This window comes from Bos taurus, chromosome 9 (genome assembly GCF_002263795.3).
Source record: "Bos taurus isolate L1 Dominette 01449 registration number 42190680 breed Hereford chromosome 9, ARS-UCD2.0, whole genome shotgun sequence".
Classification (NCBI taxonomy): domain Eukaryota; kingdom Metazoa; phylum Chordata; class Mammalia; order Artiodactyla; family Bovidae; genus Bos; species Bos taurus.
Window position 1 is genome coordinate 76654751 of NC_037336.1, and position 18661 is coordinate 76673411.

Sequence of the window (18661 nt, forward strand, 5' to 3'; positions counted from 1 at the left end):
AACAATGACCCAGAAGAAACAAAGAATGAACAGAGGCAAACACAATTATCGAAATTAAAAATAATCTACGGGGAATCAACAGCAGAACAACTGAGGCTGAAGAATGAACTGAAAGACAGAATAAGTGAAAATAACTGCTGAAGAGCAGAATAATCACAAAAGAATGAGAAGAATTGGGGATAGTCTCAGAGACTGCTGGGATAATATTAAACTACCCACTCCAGTATTCTGGCCTGAAGAATTCCATGGACTGTGTTGTAAAATATTAAACACACCAACATTCAAATTAAGGGGTCCCAGAAGCAGAAGAGAAAAAGAAAGGGTCTGAGAAAATTTTTTAAGCGATTATAGTTGAAAACTTGCTTAACATGTGAAAGGAAATAGCCAATCAAGTCCAAGAAGCACAGAGAGTTTCCTAAAGGATAAATCCAAGGAGAAACATGCTGAGACACATATTAATCAAACTGACAAAAATTAAACACAAAGAAAAAATATTAAAAGCAGTAAGGGAAAAGCAACAAGTAACATACAAGGGAAACTCCACACAGTTAACAGCTTCTTTCAAGAGAAACTCTGCAGGCCTGAGGCAATGGCAGGATATATTTAAAGTAACAAAAGGGAAAAATCTACAACCAAGACTACACTACCCAGCAACAATCTCATTCAATATTGATAGAGAAATCAAAAGCTTTACAGATAAAAGTTAAGAGAATTTAGCACCACCAAATCAGCTTTACAACAAATGCTAAAGGGACTTCTATAGGCAGGAAATACAAGAGAAGGAAAAGACTTACAAAAACAATTAAGAAAATGCCAATAGGAATATATGTATCAACAATTACTTTAAATGTAAATGGATTAAATGCTCCAATCAAAAGACACAGACTGGCTGAATGGATACAAAAACAAGACCCGTATATAAGCTGTCTACAAGAGACCCACTTCAGACCTAGAGATACATATGGACAGAAAGTGAGAGAATGGAAAAAGATATACCATACAAATGGAAACTGAAAGAAAGCTGGAGTAACTATTCTTATACCAGACAAAATAGACCTTAATATAAAGGATATTACAAAAAAATGACAGAAGGACACTACACAATGATCAAGGGATCAATCCAAGAAGACACAACAATTATAAATATTTATACACCCCAAATAGGAGCATCTCAACACCTAAGGCAAACACTACAGTCATAAAAGGGGAAACTGACAGTAGTACAATTAGTAAGGGACTTTAACACCCCACTTACACCAATGGACAGGTCATCAAAACAAAAAATAAGGAAACATAAACCTTCAATGACACATTAGACCAGATGGATCTAACTGATATCTTTAGGACATTCCATCCAAATGCAGAAAAATAAACCTTCTTCTCAAGGTCTGCACAAGGCACATTCTCCAGGGTAGTTCACATCTTGGGTCACAAATCAAGCCTTGGTAAATTTAAGAGAACTGAAATTATATCAAGCATCTTTTCTGACCACAGTGCTATGAGACTAGACAATCAACTGCGGGGGAAAAAAGCTGTAAAAAACACAAACACATGGAGAATACGTTTAAAACGTATTAAGTAATACGTTTTAAAATAAGCAACAGGTTACTGAAAAAATAAAAAGGGAAATAAAAAAATACCTAGAAAAACAAATGATAATGAAAACATGATGACTCAATACCTATGTGATACTGCAAAAGCAGTTCTAAGAGGCAAGTTTATAGCAATAGAGTCCTACCTCAAGAAAAAAGAAAAACACTGAATAGACAATCTAACCTTACACTTAAAGCAATTGGAAAAATAAGGGGAAAAAATCTCAAAGTTAACAGAAGGAAAGAAATAATAAAGATCAGAGCAGAAATAAGTAAAAAATAAAAGAAAGAATAGCAAAAATCAGTAAAACTAAAAGCTTGTTCTTCAAGAAGATGAACAAAACTGACAAATCATTAGCCAGACTCATTAAGAAAAAATGGAGAAGACTCAAATCAACAAAATTAGAAATGAAAAAGAAGAGGTTACAATAGACAGTGCAGAATTACAAAGGATCATAAGAGACTATTACGAGCAATAATATGTCAATAAAATGGACAATCTGAAAGAAATGAACAGATACTTAGGAAAGTTCAACCTTCTAAGACTGAACCAGGAAGAAATAAAAATTTTGAACAACCCAATCACAAGCACTGAAATCAAAACTGTGATCAAAAATCTCCCAAAAAACAAGTCAGATGGCTTCACAGGTGAATTCAATCAAATGTTTTGAGAAGAGCTATCCTTCTCAAACTCTTCCAAAAATTGTAGAGGAAGGAACACTTCCAAACTCATTCTATGAGGCTACCATCATCCTGACACCAAAACCAGACAAGGAAAATCACAAAAAAAGAAAATTACAGTCCATACCACTCATGAACATAAGATGCAAAAATCCTCAACAAAATTCTAGCAAACACAATTCAGCAACACATTACAAGGATCATACACCAAAATCATATTGAGTTTATCCCAGGGATGCCAGGCTTCTCCAATATATGCAAATCAATCAATGTGATACACCATATAACAAATTAAAAGATAAAAATCATATGATAATCTCAACAGACGCAGAAAAAGCTTTTGACAAAATTCAGCACACACTTATGGTAAAACTCTCCAGAAAATTGGAATAAAAGGAACCTATCTCAAGTAATAAAGGTCATATATGATAAACCCAAGCAAACATTATTCTCAATGGTGAAAAACTGAAAGCATCTCCTTGAAGATCAAGAAGATGACAAGGGTGCCCACTCTTGCCACTATTATTAACAACATAGCTCTGGAAGTCCTAGCCATGGCAATCAAAGAGGAAAAAGAAATAAAAGGAATCCATATTGGAAAAGAAGTAAAATTCTGTTTGCAGATGACGTGATTCTCTACATACAAAACCCTAAAGATACCATCAGAAAATCACTAATTGGTGAATTTAGTAAAGTTGCAGGATATAAAATTAATACACAGAAATCCCTTGCATTCCTATGCACTAAGAATGAAAAATCAGAAAAAGAAATTAAGGAATCAATCCCATTCACCATTGCAACAAAAAGAATAAAACACCCAGGAATAAACTTATCTGCTGCTGCTGTTGCTAAGTCACTTCCATTGTGTCCGACTCTGTGTGACCCCATAGATGGCCTCCCACCAGGCTCCCCAGTCCCTGGGATTCTCCAGGCAAGAACACTGGAGTGGGTTGCCATTTCCTTCTCCAATGCATGAAAGTGAAAAGTGAAAGTGAAGTCGCTCAGTCGTGTCCGACTCTTAGCGACCCCATGGACTGCAGCCCACCAGGCTCCTCCATCCATGGGATTTTCCAGGCAAGAGTGCTGGAGTGGGGTGCCATTGCCATGAAATGTAAAAGCAATATATGGAAAACTATTAAGACACTGATGAAGGAAATCAAAGACAACATCAACAGATGGAGAGATATACCATGTTCTTTCTTGGATTGGAAGAATCAATACTGTGAAAATGATACTACTACCCAAAGCAATCTACAGAGTCAAAGCAATCCTTATCAAATTACCAAAGACATTTTTTACAGAACTAGAACAAAAAATATCCACAATTTGTATGGAAACACAAAAGACCCTGAATAGCCAAAGCAAACTCGAGAAAGAATGGCACTGGAGGAATCAACCTCCCTGATTTCAGACTATACTACAATGTACCGTCATCAAGACAGAATGGTACCGGCACAAAAACAGAAATACAAACAAATGGTACAAGATAGAAAGCCCAGAGATAAACCCACACACCTATGGGCAGGTGTGACAAGGATGCAAGACTTTATCTTTGACAAAGGAGGCAAGACTACAGGATGAAAAGTCTTTTATTGAAAAGACAGTATCTTCAATAAGTGGGGCTGGGAAAACTGGACAGCTATGTGTAAAAGAAGGAATTAGAACACTTCCTAAAACCACACACAAAGATAACTCAAAATGGATTAAAGACCTAAATGTAAGACCAGAAACTATAAAATTCTTAGAGGAAAACATAGGCAGAACACTCTTTGACATAAATCATATCAAGATCCACTATGACCCACCTCCTAGAGTAATGAAAATAAAAATATACAAATGGAGTCTAATTAAACCTAAAAGCTTTGGTACAGCAAAGGGAAACCATAAACAAGATTTAAAGACAACCCTCAGAATAAGAGAAAATAACTGCAAGTGAAGCAACTGATAAAGGATTAATCTCCAAAATATACAAGCAACTCATGCAGCTCAGTATCAGGAAAACCAACCAATCAAAAAACGAGCAGAAGACCTAAACATACATTTCTCCAAAGACAACATACAGATGACTATTAAACATATGAAAAATGCTCAACATCAATTATTATTAGAGAAATGCAATCAAAACTACAATGAGGTATCATACCACACCAGTCATAATGGCCATCATCAAAAAATGTACAAAAAATAAATGCCAGAGAGAATGTGGAAAAAAAGGAACACTCTTGCACTGCTGGTGGGAATGCAAACTGATATAGCCACTATAGAGAACAGTATGGAGATTTCGTTAAAAACTAGGAATTAAACTACCGAGTCCCTTGGACTGCAAGGAGATCCAACCAGTCCATTCTGAAGGAGATCAGCTCTGGGATTTCTTTGGAAGGAATGATGCTAAAGCTGAAACTCCTTTGGCCACCTCATGCAAAGAGTTGACTCACTGGAAAAGACTCTGATGCTCGGAGGGACTGGGGGCAGGAGGAGAAGGGGATGACAGAGGATGAGATGGCTGGATGGCATCGCTGACTCAATGGACGTGAGTCTGAGTGAACTCCGGGAGTTGGTGATGGACAGGGAGGCCTGGCGTGCTGCGATTCATGGGGTCGCAAAGAGTCAGACACGACTGAGCGACTGATCTGATCTGATCTGATGACCTAGCAATCCCACTACTGGGCATACGCCCTGAGAAAACAGTAACTGAAAAAAACACATGTATTACAATGTTCACTGCAGACATAGAAGCAACCTAGATCTCTGTTGAAAGATGAATGGATAAAGAAGTTGTGGTACAAATACACAATGGAATATTACTCAGCCATGTAACAATGAACGAGTTTGAATCAGATCTAGTGAGATGGATGAACCTAGAGCCATTTATACAGAGTGAAATAAGTCAGAAAGAGAAAAATATCATATTAATGCATAATGTGGAATCTAGGCAAATGGTATTGATGAACCCATTTGCAGGGCAGGAAAAGAGATTCAGACATAGAGAACAGGCTTATGGACACAGTGTGGGCACAAGAGGGTGGGATGAATTGAGAGAGTAGAGCTGAAATACAAACATTATCATATGTAAAACATATAGCTAATGGGAAGTTGCCGTATATCACAGGGAGTGCAACCCGGTGCTCTATGATAACCTAGAGGGATGGGATGGGATGGGGTGGCAGGTAGGGAACATATGTATACCTACGGATGACTCATGTTGATATATGGCAGAAACCAACACAACACTGTAAAACAATTATCCTCCAATTAAAAATAAATTAATTAATAACATAAATCTCACATGGAAGATGTAATTCTGTCTTTCACTTACCTACAGTATTTCCAGAAGCAAATTTCACTGATGAATTTATCTTATTTTCTTCTGAAAGGTCAGATGTTTTCACAAGCAATGGGCTAGTGGGATTAGTATGATCTAGGAGAGAATTAATAGGTAAACATATAAGATATAGGTACCTGAATTAATAAATTCATAAACCTCAGAGTATAAGACTTCATTTTAATACTCCAAAGCAGTAGCAAGTAAATCCATGAAATATAAGACAAATATTTTAATAGGATAAATATAAACCTGTTTATATAGAATTTGTTATCTGCCACAACAGAAGATACCTTATAATGAAAAAGTCAAGCTGCACGTTCATACTTTGTTAATATTATCCCTTAGAGCAATTAGTTAAATAAAGCACTGCACAAACAACCGTAAAATAAGTAATTTATTGTTGTTGACCTACATAGAAAACAAATCTACCTTTGAGAGACCCTAACTAAAACATTTAATCTAAAATGAGGAGAAACTTCAAGAATTAAAGCAAAATGAACAATTTCAAAGACAAAATTCATTTTAACGTATACCTCTTCAGTTAAAATTTGAACACATTTTTCAATGTAGATTCGTAAGAATGATCATAAAAATACAGAGGGTATTAGAAAAGTCACATTTTCCAAGTGTCCTTATTTAAAATTTTATAAATTAAATTCAATAATTTGCTTAAATTAAAAAATATACACATACACATAATACATATATTGCCGTAGAAAGTACTATGTTAAAAATAAGTAATTAACAAAAGGAATTTGAACTCAGAATGATTGCTTGTGTATTTTGGTTTGATGCTAAACCTAAAATATTAACACAACACACTAAACTAAAAAACAACCCAGCAACAGTTTCCTTACCACTGCCAGTTCTTTTAAGTTCCATTTCCTGCATGTGGATTTTGCTTGGAGTCATACGAATGGGAACTGGATGAACAATAGCAGTATCCTACAGACAAATGGGAGGACATACAGTACTTGTATTAAAAATGCCAAGTAGATACCATGAAATAACCAAAACTAACAATGCTTCAAAAACTAGTGGACAGAGTTCTCATTCACACAAAGCTAAGCATGACAATTAATTTTTTAACTAAAAATTCCAGAATTATATTTAAAAAATCAAGCTTACTATATATGCTTAATAATCTGATTTTATAAAAAGTACATTTTAACTTTGATTAAATATGTGAAGAAAAAAATTGGTCTTACACAATTCACAACAATATTCAAAGGCAAAGTGTGAAATGATCTGATGAAATTATATAAATTTGAACCTTTGAGGTTAAAAGTGAACTATTTATGAGTATCCAAAGACTGAGTAACAGACTGAACTCATTTTCACTAAACTGCTCAAGAAAACTTGACACTCTTTTTCATGTATAAAACAAAGTTAATGAAATGCCCATCATATTGTAACAGAAGGCACAATACATACTTTATATAGATTAGTTCCCCAGAACTGTTTAAAATTCATGCATAAAACTTCCACAAAGGAATTCATTTTTTAAGTTAGGATACGTAACACTCCTACTCTAATACTTAAACTTTTCATGACTATAATACATCTGATAATCCTTAACTTAAGTCAGAGTTGCAGCAAGTCTAGTTAGAGCAGTTAAGGAACTGGTAGAACAAATTTCTGAAAAGACTGAAAAGTGTACAAGGCACTGTATGGCAGCCTCTCCAAATGGGAAGGAAGAGAGAAAGGTGCATACAGGTAGCCAGGCAGCTTGGCCCTGGGAGCTGAGCCACCCGGGGGAGGAACTAGAACAGGATCAAGCAACTGGCTTAATGGCAAAAGACCAGCTGATAAACATGGCTACAGGAGTTGAGCTCCTCCTACAAGGAGCTGGCTCATATTTTGAATGTGCTGCTGCTAAAGACAACCTGAGATCTTTAAATTTTGAATATCTTGTAATGAGTTTATAATTTAGTATAAAGAATAATGACCTTTCAATTTAAGTTAGACACTGTTTTGGTGACAGTATTAGGTAACCCCACAGAAAGTTGAGTTCCAGCATACCATCTCCTGTTTTACAGGTCTCCTTGGCTAATTCTCGTAATCTCTAAATTCAAACCATTAATAACAAATGAATTCTTTATTGCAATTGTAAGGATAAACGCATTAACAGTAATTTCCTGTCCCCATACCAGTGAGACTCTGGATAGATAGTTATGTACTGTCTAATAAAACTGAACTAACATTTCACCTACAACTCTAAAATTATAGTTATAAAAGATGGATATAATAGATGAATAAAAGTTTATAGATTTCTCACATAATAATGAGTCATACTCAGAAAATTATTAACAATAACTCTAGATGTTGTTTGTTTATGGTTATAAAAAATATGGCTTCAAGAATAACTATTTTCTTAACTTACAATTTTAATAGCAGAAACAACTGCTAAGAACCAGAATTTAACATTCTAAGGCAAGACTGAAGGAGAAAGCATGATATCTCATTATTCCAAACCGAAACAAACTAGGAAAAAACAAGCAAGGAAAACTTACTAGATGCTTTAACTCATAATACTGATCTAATATGTATTCTGTGTGTGTTTATAAAGTCAGATTTATAAAGTTTGTAACAGAAATATTAAATAGCCTTTCCACGTATTTACCATACAAAAAACAGAAGTCACAGTAATGACGCCAAGAAAAGAAAATCATGAAATCTTTTAGAATGAATATTCTCTAAATAATTTGCCTAAGTTTCTATACTAATAAATCAATTTTCTGTTGTTATGAGCCTGCGGCTGCTGCTGCTAAGTCACTTGTCGTGTCCGACTCTGTGAGCCTACAACAGCTTTAAACCACTAGATCCTGCTATTAGCAGGACAAGGCAGTTCCTAGAAGAGTTTTACACAGATGACCAGGCCTAACCTCAGACTAGTGGACTGGAAGCTTGGTTTGTGACTATGACGTGCAGCACAATAAAGAGCATTTCAATATCCAAATGAAGAACCAGAAATGCCTAGGATTCTTTGAGTCCTGGGCCAAAAGATGCTAAGTAAAACTTCTGCTCCAAAGTAGCATCCTTATATTTAAAAATAGAGAAAAAAGTAAAAAGACTGACTGGAGGCTCTGCCCATTTCTTCTGTTTACTCAAATCACACAAAGCCTTTAGGACCCACTCCTACACACTCACAACCATGGCACATTTGTATCATATATTTGAGTACTTCATCTGATACAATTTAGTACTTTCCTGAATATTCTATTGTGCTCATGTATCTATATTTTCTACTTGGCTTAAATCTTACTATACTGTTTGATCATCCTGTTTATCCCTGCTTACTTTCTATTCCTGTGTCACTTAGTTCAGGTGCTCATCATCTGACTCTCTCAACCCCATCAATCCTTCACATTGTTGCCTGAATAACCTTCCCCAGCTACCTCTTCAGAAGCTCCATCTTTCTCATGGAACTTCTTGTTAGCTCCCAGTGTCTATGAGATCAAGTTCAGATCCTTGGTTGAGCATACAGAGATCTTCCCTCTTGTGTTTCAATCATGCTCTTTACTCCCCATCACTGCCCCATACACACCTACCCTATATATCTCACAACACTGAACTGCTCCTGCTCATGATTTTCTCTCTGCTTGGAATGCCCTTGTCCACTTCTGCCAATTAACAGTTTCATTAAAAATTCATCATACAAATGTAACCTCTTTTGTGAAAACTTTCCCAAACACACTGGGCTGAGTCATTCTACAGTTTTCTGCCCACAGTTTGTTCACAGCTACATATGATAATTATCACAATCAGCTATATTACAATCATCAACTTGTAATGATCAAGCTGTGGTCTACTTAAGACTGGAATTTTTTTTGACATCTTGGTATTTCTAGAGAATAACATGGGCACCTGGAAGGGGGCTTCACCAAACCAACTGACTTGGCTGGGCATAATCAGTGATCAAATGAACTCCCTTTTCATACGCTGAGTGACACAAACATTCTACAGCACTCAAGATCAGACATAAACCATGGTGAAGACTAGTGCACTGCACTTCTCATCATTTCAGAATTTCCTAGCAGAAACAGATTCTACCAGAAGCTATTAACTGATAAGCAGTTCAACAAAAGTAATCAAGTTTCTGGAAACGAGATAGCAAAAACCCAATTTCATAAGAAATCTGGGAGCCTAAAGCCAGCTTGGTTTTCATGTGAGGTCACTGTACTGTGTGGCAGCTGTCTCTAAGTGCCACAGAGCAGAGTGGAGCTCTTCACAGACTTAAAACTTTATTGAGCAAATGCCTACTTATCAAATTTTGGCTTTTAAAAATTACTCCATCAATTTTTTCTGACATGGTAAAGTATGCTAAATTTGTATATCTGAACTGTGGTGTTCTTTTTCTATGTGATTCTAATTTGAATGGATTCTATTTACTTACTTATAATTCTTATTTATAAAAGCCTTGCTGAGGATCATTTGGGATTGTGACTACAGACTGTTCTGTGGATAGGCAATGTTAAGTAAGAATTAGATGATGGTTAAGAAGCTCAGACCCTCACTGAGAGCAGAGCATTGTACCAATTGCAAGTTTATAGTGAGATTATAATTCACTACCGTAAGAGAAAAAAGATGTTTTCTGGTACCAGATTATAAATATTTAAGACTGCCAACATAATTAAATTTAGAAGTCTAAATTCAAGTTTAAAATGTTGATTGACCATTTAAATTTTTTTTTCCTAGAGCCTTCTGTCATACTAGAAATAACAAAAGAAAGTATTGTGTTATGTCATGTAAAACATTAGGCTGGAATTCACAAATTTGGATATTATTTCCAAGAAGTTACAAGAACATCACTGTTATTATGTCAACTATTTCCCTGCATTTTCTGCCAGTCATGACTCAATTTATTTTGCCTTTGAGTCTATATTTTTAATGTTCTTTCCTAGCCTGACAATCATAATACAATGAATTTCTATTTTCAGTATCACTTAAGGGTTAGAGAATAAAAGAGAGTCTCGACTGCTACATCCTTCCCTGTAAAGTACTTTTACTAAAGTACTTTAAACAAAATTAACTTGACTCTGTAAACAGGAGATAGGAATAATATGGAGAAATGAAACTCAGAGCTAAAGTAAAACTTAGCTTATAGCACACCTGTCACTTTCCAAGGGACCTTAATTACTGCTTCTAATAAGCAGCAAAAATGGTTAAGCGTTACCTTTTTATTTCTCTTCCATTTTTCAGAGACTAAAATCAAACATTAACATCCTCAAAGTGGTAAGAAAAGAGAAGCCAAAGGTATAGATAATCTACATGTTAATTGTTCCCTGAATAATGAATAATTATAAAATATACACTTAAAATATTTTGATACATTATGTTTGAATATAACAGCATTCTCTATATTTCAAATAGATACAAATTCTTTAAAACTGTAAAACACCTAAGGTTCATTCATTTAAAATGCTGAAGCCATACTATTATCTTTAAATGCCACTTCTCCCTAATTTATATTAAATAACAAGAGTATTTTTACTATATGAATAAAATGCTGGCCATCTTCGGTCAGAAACACCTCAAAAGATTGCCTCATGTCACCTTCTCCATATCTTTTCACTGAACTCATTTTTACAAATCCTACCTTTACACTCTTCTTCCCTTTCTACTTACTTCCTCTTTTCTTTTTGAAAGGTGCTTACTACCATGTTCTTCTCTTTACAGGAAAAAAAATTAAAAGAAAAAGCCAAAGTGAACAGTGAGAAGAATGATAAATAGCTAAGGTTTTGAAGTTTTCAAATAACTTGAGGGACAGGCGGGGCATATATGAAGTTCAATCTATGGGGACAGAATTTATTTTTTAAATCAGGATGTGAACTTTGTAGCATTTTCAAAGCAACACAGCAAACCACAGGAAGACAAGACAGAGGTCCTCTGCACAAATGAAAATCTAATTGACAATTCTACATTGTTTTGCTGAACTTGATTCTCTTGTAACAGAACTCAACATACTAATTAAGTCAAAGCTGTACCATCTGGACTATTAAATAAATGATGACACTGCATATTTACATACATAGTACATATTACATGATGTGTAAGCATACAAATAAAATAGTATTTACTGTCATTACACCGAAATAAACAGCATGTTTAATAAAAACATACACTCAGTTAGCAAATAAAAACAAAGTTAACAGTATCAATTGTTCACAAAATGCTTCTTTAGACACATGTACCAGATTTTAAAAACATAGATTTCTCTCACCAAAATAACTAGAAAATACAGAGAATGGTTTAAAAAAAAAAAGAAAAAGAAAAGAAAAAGTTCTTTCCACCACTGAGCACACAAAAATTGAAAAGCCTGCCACCATTTCCCTCTAAGCACTCCACTGAATCATGCATATCAGCTAAAAACCATAATGAATGAAAATTTGGGTTAATAAAATTAATTTCAAACAAGCAAGCTAAGTGATTGACTTACAGGATCAGCTGGTGCAATGTTAGAATCAAATTGGGTCAGAGTTTGTGAGCTTGAAGAGCGTTCACTAAATGTCTCCCACTGCTGAACAGACAGAGGAGAGACAAGTCAGCATGATGAGAAAGATGGAGTAAAAGATCACTGGAGAAGATTTAGCAAAGTAATTCAGAGGTTGCACTGCAAGTTGTGTTTCGTAGGCCTGACAAATTCCGTTAAGTTTTATTTTTCCATAAACATTTTATATTATCTATGTAAAGTGAGCAGCTTCACAATCAAATGTACAGTAATAATTGATCTCTCTATGGGAGAGATTCAAAGCCTTACAGAATAAAGGAACAGAGTCTAAGTGTTATATAAATGGTAACAAGATAAAAATTTTAAATGGTTTTTTCTAGAATAACTTTAAATCGTTCACTGAAAATCAAGTGTTAATGCACTGAATTAGTGATGCTAATGAATTCTGATTGTATCAGAGTTTTGGTCAAAACAAAGCAAGTCGGTGTGACTTGCCAGTGCGACCCCTGAAGGATGATTCTATTATGTACGTGCACATATTTCATACAAATGTATAGATATTTAATAAAATATAACTGAGATAAAATGCAAAGAATTCTGGAATTAATATAAATTGCAGTTTATGTCAATCTGCAGCAAATCAACCCCTATATTCAGCATTATGAACAGGCCCATGCCAGACCACAAGACAGAACTGCCAATCAGGCACCCACCTCCAACCCCATGCTAGAAAAATCAGAATGCGGCCACAATGAGAGCAAATCAAGCAACTGAGTATGTGTTATATATAGAAGATGTATTTTGATATGAAATACTGCTCTTCTAAAAGAGGTACACAAATACCATACCTCAAATTAGGTGCAGTGGTAAGTGAATAATTTTAGTAACTCCATTTGAAGATCTTAGTAATAAACAGTATAGGATTTTTAGATCAAAATCATTAAAATTATGATTACAATTTGATTCTTAAGAATTATCAATGACTCTGAAGAAGAAAAAACATTTGCACATATAAAATATATACACACAAATGTTTACACACAGACACACCTATCCCATTAACTAAAATCCTCTTTTTATAATTCAGTAAACATTTTTATGCTTCAAAGTTCGACTTAATATTTAAAACAGTGCTATTCAATTTGAGAAGACATGTAGAAATTAAATAATAGCAAATGAATACATTTATAAAAATTATCTACAAAAATGACTAATGTAATCATTCAACAGTTTTTCTCTCAGATGTTTCAAAATCATAAAATTAAGATATACTTAGAAACACTGATGCATTCAGAGTGTCTCCTGAATAGAGAGTCCATAGTAATTCACTCTTATTGTGGGACATCACTTCAGGGAAGTGACTTACCAATATCTGTTGATATACTTAGTTTCTTCAATAATTAATGTTGCATAGGTACAGAAGGAATTTTAAAAATTGTAATTATCTAACTGTGGAGAAAAGTTTAGATGCAGACTATTTTTTTCCCAAAAAGAAGACATTTATTTACCTATTTGGTGGCATGAGATTTTACCTGATTTCACAAGGCTGTATGTAAGCTACCTGGAGTGCAGAAAAACACTCTTATCTTTATAAGTTTGGTATAATGGTTAAGAGCACAGTCTCTGGAACCACACTCCTGGAATCCTAGTTATGCCGTACACCCTTAGGCAAGTTATCTAATCTCTCTCTGTTTCAGTTTCACCATGTGAAATATGAGATTAATAATGCTTACATCACAGAATTGTTATAAAGATGTAAAACAATTAATATATGTAAAGAGCTTTTTGAACAGAGCTGGCACATCAAAAGTCCTCAATAAATTTTATTGATTATTATTAGTGTTATCCCCTACAGTGCCTCATCTATATTAACAGGTGCTGAATAAATATTTACTGAAAGATTAGTGCTTCAAGGCAGAAAACTAAAATATTAATTCCATATACTAAGGAGATTTTTAAAAAGAAATATTATTAAAATGTGTCCAAAAAAATCAATGTTAGTTTTAGTAGCATTTTGATTTTCTACACACAGTAAAAAAAGAAAAAAGAAAAATTATGACATTCAGAACCTTATTAGCAAATACTACAAAATGAAACTTGCTAGGAATATTTAAGAAGAAAAAAATGCAACCGTTTAACTCAGAGTTCAAAGGGATTTCCCTTCCTAATTTTTAATGATCATGTGATTTTATTTAGAATGAAGATGGACTTTTGAATTGAGATGCCTTAGTTACTTTCACTTATGAACTGACATTGATAAAAATACTTTTAAAATCTGACACTGCTTTTTAAAAATGACAGAAATTAATAAATGCAGAAAAAACAGTGCTTTCAAGAAACTGACCCTATTCTCTTATTATAAAGCCTCTCTACTAGTAAATTCTTTCAAGGCTTAAATTTTCCCACCAGAAAAACACTCATATAAATGGTTTTATATCTGACAGCACAATGGATATATGTTATAATGTCTCAGAAACAGGTATCTGTGATTATGTCATAAAGCAGCAGCAAGCACTTTAAATCTGCCAGTTACTTCTCTGTTTTTGAACTGTACAAATTAACTAGTATCTCTTAAACCCAAAATTTTTCTGGCTTTAAAAGACATGGAAAACACAGAAGCTTAGAGGAGTTTCTTCCTGAAAGTCAAAAAACTTTTATATTTGTAGCACTATCTAAAAGTGATACAAAAAAACTCTAAGAAAAAATATATAGATATAACTTGTTCACAAAGAAGACTGCTCTAATAAGTTAAGCAGTAGTTTTCAATTAGAGATCTACAGAGCACTAAGGTTTAACAGAGGAGCCTCAGGGAGTGCTTGGTGGAGGCAGGGCCGCAGGTCCTCTTCCCTTATTCTAACCAGAGTGATCCTACTTTCACTGTTTTATATAATCAAGTTCCAAAGTAATGGGGAGGGGGGAAACGTGTCTCAAATTCTGTTTTGTATGCTGTGCTTGGTCTTACATAATATGGTCTTTATATAAAGTGGTCTTTAACCAATGCATTTAACAGGGTTGAATCATTCCATTTTGTATTAAACAAAATAAATTACTATGAATAGCTTGGAATACTTTTTTCATGTGGAAAGCCGGTTGAGTGGCTTCTTATATCACTTCCAATGCTAAGATTCCAAATCTATTATCCCAGGCTTTCTTACAGGAATGAGAAGACAGTGTGACACAGCGGGTGTGCTAGCTGACTTAACGTCAAAGGACTTGTGTTCAAACCTCAGCCCTTGTCCCTTACAGGCTGTAAGATATCTTGTCTAAGACATCTACCCTTTGACTGTTAAGTTCATGCACCTGCCTCATCTAACTCACAGGGTTTTAATAGGAATGAATGGTGGAAACTAAATGATAGTACATGTATGGAAAAGTACTTTGAAAACCTCAAAGAGTCATATAATTACAAGTGTCTATCATAGTCACATTTGATATGGTCCATATGCATGCATGCTGAAAGAGCTATAGGCTAAAATTACCCTGCTTGGAACTCCTTACCTTAAAAAAGTGAACGTTAGTGAAAGAAAAGGGAAGCTTTGCTAACCTCACTGCTCTGATTCAGCTCAGGCCAAGTCTGGTTTAGTGACGGCATCGACGGAGACTTGCTTGGAGGAGCTTCTGCAGGAGAGCCTGAATAACCTACCTCACCTGGCTGATCCCCAACATCTGCAATTTTAAAATAGAGAAATTTTCTGTGAACAATATATTTTAGTTCTCGAATACTTATTCATAAAAACCTAAGAAGATTTTCACAAGTAGTAATGTATAATCTGAATTTCCTTTTCGCACGTTCCCCAAACATTTTGACAATTAATCAGGCAATATGTATTCCTGCTACTTACTGTATACCTGAAACCAGAGTTTTCCATGAAAAATAAAATCTAGTTAGAAATACACAGAGAAAGAGTGTTGTACGTAGCAATGCAATAAGGTACATGAATATTCTTTTAATAGAGATGGATTTGTACCAGTTCCCAAAGTGTACTTCAAGGAATATTAATCAGTAAGGCATTTTTAAAAATTAGTTTTTTTATTCAAATAAATCTGGGGATACCATAATTCTCTGTTGGACGTGTCCCCACGCACAGACCTAGAGCAAATAAACTTTGTTTAAATCAGTCTTTCCCAAATATAAACTTTCCTAAAATTAGATAAAAATCCCTCAATATTCCCTTGGCATATACTTTAGGAAATGTTGAGTTACACTAGTTCACTTGCATTTTCTCTACAAGTCTTCCCTGTAACCAAGAAGCAGCATATATTTTTAAGGGAGACAGCAAAAGGAGAGAAAGAACCCAGGCACCAACAAAAAGCAAAGTCAATAAGACCACATGAAACAAACTTATCGTTAGGCTCACTAGCGTTTACAGACTTAACCGAGAGGGCTACAAATCCATGACACAATTTCAAAGTGGTTTTTAAAGTATTATGTGATATCATGTTCTACTTTTAATTAGTTAAATAAAAAAGTAAATGTTGCTCAGTCGTGTCCGACTCTTTGCCACCCCATGGACTGTAGCCTACCAGGTTCCTCCGTCCATGGGATTTTCCAGGCAAGAATACTGGAGTGGGTTGCCATTTCCTTCTCCAGGAGAACTTCCCAACCCAGGGATTGAACCCAGGTCTCCTGCGTTGTAGGCAGACGCTTTACCATCTGAGCTACCGGGGAAGTCTTTAATTAGTTAAGGCCTCACCTAAGCTCTCTCTTAAACTATAATTTTAAAATGGAAGAAAATTTCAAGGGTAACTAAATTCTCATTCCAATCTTCCCAAGTTTTACATGGCTTTGAATATAATTCCTGTCTGAAAATCACATTAACTTTGCCAAATTAATGGAGTATACCTAATCTGTTTAGAACCTGTGTCAAAAAATATGATTCTAATATCCGTCCCTATCTTTTTGTTTGTGACCATGGGCAAGCTGAATAAAATAAACAGCACCTGAGTTTCTCCACCAGAAAGGAAGACACTTGCCATTAACTGTTAGTACTATATTTCAGATTCCTATAGAGACAGACATATAATAACTTAGTGAAGTATAGGTTTAACCTTTCAATCTATTCGTAAGTAAATCCTTCAAACTTTAGTACTGAACATAGAACCTAATACTTACTAAGCACTCAAATATTTACTGAATGAGTTACTTTTTGTGATCTTCATTTAAATTCATTCTTTAGTGTTATTTCCCTAAAACCAGAGGTAACTACTGAGACTCTGAAGAGTTCTCAGAATTTTTCTTCACCTTATTGTGAACATGATTACCTCGAAATATCAGTACTTCTCTTTTACTCACCCTGACATTACTTCTTTATAGTCGTATCACACTGCAAGTTCTATCATATTTTGATAAATTTTGGTTTTCAAAGATCAAGAGTTATTCAGATTTCTTTCTTACTTCCATGCCTTCTCAATAAAAGTGCCATAGTGATACCGAACCAGTAAGAGGCAGAAATGCTTTAAATAACGTTCAATGAAGACGTTTTAACTCAAAGCTCTCAGAGAACAACTAATGAAAAAAATTATTTATGATAAATAGTAGCAGCAAATTCCTCATGGAGACAGCTTATGGTTTTCAGTCTGGACCAAAATCATGGGCTTTTTTTCCTATGGTAACAAAGGGAAAGGGAGCTGAAGGAGGATATGGCTATAGATCTAACGGTTTACTGGAAGTGAAACTGTTAGAAGGATAGAGATTGAAGAAGTATCTTTAAAAGATCCCTCAAAGCAGGTATTAAAGAAAAGAGAAACAGAATAAAAATAGTATTAACTACAGGGTGATTAATTTTCAAAAGAACCTATTCAAAAGTCATATTCCATTTTAACTTAAGCTCTGAGTATCACCTTAGAGCACACTGGGGCCCTCATTTGACTGTCTAGATCTCTGTTTTCCCGTTTGTCCACTCCTGAGAGACTTCGGGCCAGAGGGCATGCCACTACCACTGCTGAAGTTCAGGTCTGGGATGGATTCTGGGTACCTCTCTAATTCACTGGTGTAAAGGTGCAGCAGGTCTAGCCCCTTGAGGCTGAGAACTGAAGTTAGTCACTCAAATAATTACACTTCATAATCATCCCAAAACAGTTATTTCCCTAAAGTAGTAGTTCTTAAAAATGTGAACCATGGACTCCTGGGAACCCCCATGACTCTGCTAGGGAGTCTAAAAAGTCTGTTGTTTTTGTAATAGTAATAATGCTTTTCCCCTGTGCTGGCACATGCACTGATGGTGCAAAAGCAATGGTGGGTAAAGCTGCTAGCTTATCAGCAAGAATTAAGCCAGAGGCTCCTAAATACACTAGCAGTCATTGTGGTCTTTACTGCCAGGCATTCCAGTTAAAATATATAAAAATAAATAAACCAATAACTTCACTAAAGAGTGTTAACAATTCAGCAGTAAGAATTATTAATTTTATTAAATTTCACCCCAAAACTCATTTTTAAAATACTCTGTATGATAAAATGGGAAACATATATAAAGCACTTCTCCATACTAAAGTGCAGTGGTTTTCTCATGGAAAACTACTTGTGTTCAGTTGTTAGCTGAACAGGCCACTTTTTTCACTGAACACTATCATGCTTGAAAGAACAGTTGATAAAACTATATAATTATTCATACA

At 34.8% G+C, this 18661-nt stretch overlaps 1 protein-coding gene across 8 annotated transcripts in view; it reads right to left on the bottom strand.

The window, feature by feature from the left end:
• REPS1 (RALBP1 associated Eps domain containing 1) overlaps positions 1 to 18661 on the bottom strand; it is an 89988-nt gene that overhangs the window by 15390 nt on the left and 55937 nt on the right. For 4 of the 8 annotated variants that reach the window (NM_001193011.2, NM_001354364.1, XM_059889785.1 and 1 more), the window contains exons 9-12: positions 15594 to 15715; positions 12038 to 12118; positions 6456 to 6543; positions 5590 to 5691 (exon numbers count right to left, since the gene is read on the bottom strand). In NM_001193011.2, coding sequence (NP_001179940.1) covers positions 5590 to 5691; positions 6456 to 6543; positions 12038 to 12118; positions 15594 to 15715 — 393 coding nt within the window. The remainder of the gene's footprint in view (positions 1 to 5589; positions 5692 to 6455; positions 6544 to 12037; positions 12119 to 15593; positions 15716 to 18661) is intronic. The other 4 variants (XM_059889786.1, XM_024996762.2, XM_024996761.2 and 1 more) reach the window with 2 other exon arrangements.